This window comes from Onychostoma macrolepis, chromosome 12 (assembly GCF_012432095.1).
Source record: "Onychostoma macrolepis isolate SWU-2019 chromosome 12, ASM1243209v1, whole genome shotgun sequence".
Classification (NCBI taxonomy): domain Eukaryota; kingdom Metazoa; phylum Chordata; class Actinopteri; order Cypriniformes; family Cyprinidae; genus Onychostoma; species Onychostoma macrolepis.
The window spans coordinates 23,440,691-23,446,707 of record NC_081166.1 but is presented as its reverse complement, the minus strand read 5'-3'; the positions used below and the strand labels follow the sequence as shown (position 1 = coordinate 23,446,707).

Below are 6,017 nucleotides of genomic sequence, written 5' to 3'. Positions count from 1 at the left end.
TTGAGAAAAATACAGATTAAATTCATATTTTTAATACATACTCTGCATTAGAGAACTCTTTGTTAGTCAAACATTATACCAATGGGCAAAAGGAAAAAAAAAAAAACCTTTCAATTAATTATTTTATTTTATAAATGTATTTGAAGGTTAAATTGTTTTGGAGAAGATGGGAAATTTGCATAGGACCAATGCATTAGCATCTTCTAGCTCTCTGAAATGGTCACCAATATCTTAACATCCAAGTTTTTTTTGTAGAAATTTCGTAGCAATGACACAGATGGTATTATATATAAATCTTAACACTCAAAATTCAGTACATAAAGCACTTCAGCGAGGCCTTCAGAGTTAGTAAACACCTCAATCATGTGATTTTACATGACCTACACAAGAAAAAACGGATGTGATCTTTATGGTATCTTTAAAAGTAAATCAGCAGACCCACATTTTGGAATGTTAAATGAACAGTAAATTGTTAAAAAGCAGTCAGCCACTGAATGGTAGAATTACCAAATGTACCAGGTGTTGCCCTTGCAGTAATATATGATCATAATTAAAATTGGTATAATGTAAATATTATATAACGTATAATTTATAATGGAAATATCTACAGAGGGATCTCAATTTGTAAACATCACATGTACATGTATCATTATAATAAACCAGCTCTTTAGTGTGATCAAGGTCAGTGGTGGAGCGGGTTTTTTCTACCTGGTTCGTGCACATTGTGACAAAGATGAATTTAAAATAGACAATAAACACGTAGCATTTATACAGTATAAAAGTATGGCAAAGACATGACAGCAACCATGGTCACAGCGTATAAATGACCATCAAAATATTTTTCTTATAAGAGGCCCATTTGTAACAAAAGCAAAATGAAAAGATTATTAGTGGCAAACCAGACTGATGAAAAAGGTTTCAGGTTGCAAGTTTTGCAACATCACAATCACAGTAAATCATGGTTAAAAGTAGCTATCTGTGCAAGGTTATTACTTGATACCCACTATTTAAAGGGAGATAAACTATACTAAATTCAGTTGTATGCCAACTAAAAAGATTAACAGAAGCACATCGATAGATGATCATATGCATTTTCTGTTGCAAGGAGGGACATAATATCTTCAAAAAATACCTGAACATTTATGCATATATGCAAACCCAAGAGTTCTCATTCTCAAAACCCTCATTTTCCCATCTTTGAAATTTCTTGACTAAAAGAAAACATCTTGCAACACATACATTTACAAAATTATTTTACTATGATCATAGGAACAAACTGTTGAACAATTACATATTTGTTAATAAAATATAGTTTTGAAAACTTTTTTTCAACAAATTTCTTACAACCAGCCTAATGACTGTGTCTTTGGGAACCATCTACACCCAGCAATTTTGTCCCCCATTATGTTATACTCAAAAATGCCTAGTTCAGACCTGTCTGCCATTCTCAACAAGAACAGGATCTTTTCAATGGCTAAATACTTTTGCCTCAAAGGAACTTAAATATTAACTAAAGATGATCTTAAAACAGGAACAACAAGCATTTCATAATGACATCCATAAATTCATCAGTGTCTTTACTTCTTTAGTCAGGAGTGCATTTTCTGGTGATGCCGGGTGAGATGGTATCTACGAGTAAAGCTTTTTCCACACTGAGTGCAGGGGAAAAGTTTGGTGCCATTATGAAGCTGTTGGTGAGCTTTGAGACTTTGTGGCCGACTAAAGCTTTTTCCACAATCAGGGCACTGGCATGGGCGCACGCCAGAATGCTTCTGCTCATGCCTCCTCAAATCTCCTGACTGCCTGAAGCTTTCACCACACTGTGAACACAGGAAAGGTTTTTCACCTGTGTGTGTGCGGAGGTGCACATTCAGTTGTCCGGAGTGGACAAAACTCTTGCCGCACTGCTGACATGTGTAAGGCTTTTCTCCTGTGTGTATGCGCTGGTGTTGCTTGAGGCTATTAAACCAACTGAATGCCTTTCCGCAATCTGGGCACAGATACACCTTCTCCCCCTGCTTGAAGCAGCTGTGGTTCTTGAAGCCCTTGATTGTGCTAAAGCTCTTGCAGCACTGGCTGCAGCTGTGAGGCTTTTCAACAGACAAAACACCCCCTTCTTGGAAACTCAGATATTTAACGCTCATTTCTGGATGGTGACGGCGGATGTGTTTGTAAAGATAGCGCTCATCGGTGAAGGAGAAGGGGCAGTATGCGCAGGGAAAGATGCTGGCATCAACAAGGGCTGAGCTCTGGCGGTGGGCTTTGCGTCGTGAGTGGCTCTGCTGGTGGCGCTTCAAGCCAGAAGACTGGGTGAAGGACTTGAGGCACAGGGTGCAGCAGTAGGGCTTTTCCTTGGAGTGGATGGTGCGTTCATGGCGACGAAGGTTACACAAACGGTTGAAGTAAAGATTGCAGTGAGAGCAAGAGTAAGATCCGTCTCCCTGCTGAATGCACTCATGGGCTTTAAGAAGATCAAAATTACTGAAACTTCTCAGGCATTCACCGCAGACATGATGAGAATCTGCTGCTTCCTGTGGTTCCTCTATCTTATTATTATCCTGTCCCGCACATTGGTGAGTTTTTAGTGTCTCCAAATCAGAGAACCTCTGTTCACACTCCGTGCAGATAAACACTTCATCCTGAGCTGCACGCTTGTTTTTAGGTGGTCGTCCCCTTGGTCGGCCAACAGACACTTTTTTAGGGTGACTCCTGCCTCTCAAAGTGTTCTTCACGGGCCTCTTAGCTCGAGTAGGAGGTTCATAGGTTGGGTCATGCTTGTCAGAACTTGTCTCTGTTTCACCCACAGGCCCTGCTGCGAGCGAGCCGCTCTCAACTAACCTGAGGTACTCACCATGGTGATGACGTTTCAGATGTTGGTATAAATTGGATTTGGCCACAAAAGAGAAGGAGCACTTTGTGCAAGGGTATACATCAGAAGGTCTATCAGCATCTTTCTCTCTCTTTTCCTCCCCCTGGTGGGTTTGTTGGTGTCTTTTCAGTCCTGTTGCTTGACTAAAGCACTTCCTACAATGGCTGCAGCAATAAGGCTTCTCTTTGGAGTGAATAGTGCGCTGATGTCTCTTCAGATGACAAGATCTCAAAAAGTTACGGCCACACTCACCACATTTATTCATTTCACCTGAGACCTCAGCAACACAGTTTGCTTGATCACTCAAAACATTACTGCATGTATCAGACAAATCAGTGCAGTCTGACTTTTCTGACTGATGGATGGGTTGTCCATCTGGGGTTGAAATTTGACCCTGACAGCTTTCTATCATTGGCTGCATATGGGTTGGAGGAGCTGCATCAGAGGCCAGAAGGCACTGGTCTATCTCTACAGACTCTAGCGGCTGTGTCTGCATGAAGTGTGCATACTCATCGGGGTGCGAGCGCTTCACATGAACACGCAAATAAAAAATTGTTGGGAAGGAGTAATGGCAATAAGGACATAGACAGTCCTGAGATACCGGATCTTCAGTTGGACCTGAAAAAAAGAAACCAATTTACTGGAAAGCCACTAGGCCATGACAGGTATCAACAGAAAATGCACAGCATTCTCTGTATTTAGCTATCCCTACAAAGTAATACTCAAGTACTTATAACTTTTAGCTGAAATGTTTATGGCAGGTTAACTTCAAATATGTTTTGTACACAATCAAGCAATTCTTCCTAAAGATTAGCAATCCCATTGATCTAATTGGTCTTAACTGTATGTTGTTGTTTAAAAAAAAAAAATCATTTTAAAAGTTTAACGATTTAATAAAACAACAACTGTTTGTATGTCTTCAATAACATGTTTGCACGTCTTCAATAACATGTTTGCACGTCCAGGCAATGACTGAGCAGGTCATAGAGACTGAAAACAATTATGGCTTTAGTTTTTTTTTTTTTTATTAATTACATTAAGTAACCACTCTAAATAATTCAGCAAGTTAATGATGAATATGCCATGAAAGATTCAAAACTGCTGCTAAACAGCAGTGCAAGAATAATTGTGGTAAGTAATGGTAGTCACCCTTATGTCATTCCAAACCTGTATGCATTTCCTTCTTCTGTGAAACAAAATATGATATTTTGAAGAATGTTGGCATATGGTGAAAAAATGCAATTGGTGAAGCAATTGGATTACATCAGGAATTATTAAATAACATCTGGATTAACTGCACATTGTGACATTAAAGAAACATTCACTCAGAACATGCAGCATTTAAAAAAAACAAAAAAAAACAACAACTTCTATTTCATGATATGGAACAAAGATGCCACAGAGCAGGTAAAAATCCAAGATGTAGTTACCTAGAGAAATGCTTTTCTTATCCCAGATCTTATCCCAGATGATGCCAAGTCCTTGAGCATATTCTTCAGCATACCAAACTCGAAATTCCTGCCCTGGGCTAATAGGGCGACAACAACGGAACAGAATACGTCCATTTTGCTGGAATGCAACAAGATTCTGCTCCGTCTCACTCCTTGAGCACACCACAAACCTAAAGAAAGACACAACACAACAACTATCAAATAGGCTTAAATGGCTAAATTACAAATCACAACAAAAGCGAATAGAAGTGCTTACTTCATCCAGTTAGAGTGAGTGTCTCTCTCTGCATCTAGGTAAGTATACTGATTATTTCCTCTGTAAATCTAGAGAGAAAATGGCATTAATATTTGTCTAACCAAATGCTTATGTTTAAATTACTATTATAACTTTAACAAATAATAAAACAGTAAGGTTGACACTCACTACCCAAGAGAAGGCACTATCCAATGCTTTTTCCTCTGAGGTCACCTCTCCATCAAAAGGTCCAAAATGCATCCCCAATGGCACAGTCTGGCCTTGGTTGAAAACCCCAAGCCCTGCATTAGAGATGCTTGATCGGCCTATAACCAAGCCTTGCGGCAGCGTCAGCAGAGCTCTCTGAGGAATGCCCATAGCTGTTGGCGAGTCACATGTGAATAATGGTGGACCATGAACCTCACACTGGTCAATGAAGAGCTGGTGACACATCTCACAATCTGCCAAAAAAACAAAAACAAAGAATAAGACAAGGAAAGGGTACTATAGACACAGAGAGTGTATAAGGTAGCCTACACATGAAAGAGATTTAAATTCAAATTGCATATTTAAGTTTATACTTACAGAAATGTTGGTCATTAAACATGCTATCCTCCTGTTCCTCCATCATCACAACAGAAGAACAATTAGTAACAGCGTCTTCTATCTCTAAATTCTGCTCATCACTTGGTGGAAAATCTGTCAGAAGCAGTTGAAAACAGCAAAAATGTTGTCAAAGTTATGGTGTTCTGTATTTTGTTAGACCTACACCTCACTAAGGAAAACAACTAAATTAAGATGTCAAGCTTCAGTAAAACAAAAGCAGAATAACAATGCATTACTGACACTGGCAAAAACTTAACGTACATTCTGTGAGTAAATGTAAATTTGCTGTCGTGACACATTCTGGTAACTTTGTTTTAAACATCAAAACAGCAGTTTAATAATGGCAAAAATTCAAGAAAATCATTAATAATTCTAAACAGACATATAAAACCGTTCAGACAAACCAACAAGAGCGATACATTTTATGTGTACATGTCGATTTGAGCAATCTGAAGCTAGCATGGTAGGTCTGTAAATAGTTGGCTAATTACTTCGCTTTAGTATACAACAATACCCACCCGGACTGTCCGACATTATTTCTCCGAATTGCAGTAAGTCGCACTTTTTGCTTGTTAACACTGTACAAACATTCGGACACTAAGGTTATACACAATCCTGCTGGACATTCAAGCTTTCTAGCTGTGTAGCAAGCAAGAGCCTAACTCAGCGCTTCCCGAAACAGGAAGTTGTAATACGTCGGCGTCTGTTTGTGACGCCATCATTAACCTTGTTTTCCTTCCGCGACGGTGCCTGAAAGTAGAGAATTTTTTGTTTTGTTTTTTTGTTGTTGTTGTCTCAGTGCATTTCAAAACGCTATAGCTGATCAGCTTATTTCATGATTATTCGAACGGCTTAT

General features: G+C 39.0%; 1 protein-coding gene across 1 annotated transcript; it reads right to left on the bottom strand.

Moving 5' to 3' along the window:
• Positions 1-1,236: 1,236 nt before the first annotated feature.
• prdm9 (PR domain containing 9) lies at positions 1,237-5,877 on the bottom strand. The gene is made up of 6 exons (XM_058793242.1): positions 5,680-5,877; positions 5,141-5,254; positions 4,745-5,016; positions 4,577-4,644; positions 4,300-4,490; positions 1,237-3,487 (listed from the first exon to the last, which is right to left on the bottom strand). Exons 1-6 carry the CDS (start codon positions 5,693-5,695, stop codon positions 1,590-1,592), a joined length of 2,559 nt encoding a protein of 852 aa, XP_058649225.1. The 5' UTR covers positions 5,696-5,877; the 3' UTR covers positions 1,237-1,589.
• Positions 5,878-6,017: the final 140 nt, after the last annotated feature.

Bases quoted from the DNA above. Each gene is read 5' to 3' on its own strand.
- prdm9 (XM_058793242.1), bottom strand. The intron at 4,491-4,576 runs GTAAGCACTTCT...GTCTTTCTTTAG, and splicing joins ACTCACTCTAACTGGATGAA to GTTTGTGGTGTGCTCAAGGA. The intron at 3,488-4,299 runs GTAACTACATCT...TCTTTTTTTCAG, and splicing joins TAAGAAAAGCATTTCTCTAG to GTCCAACTGAAGATCCGGTA.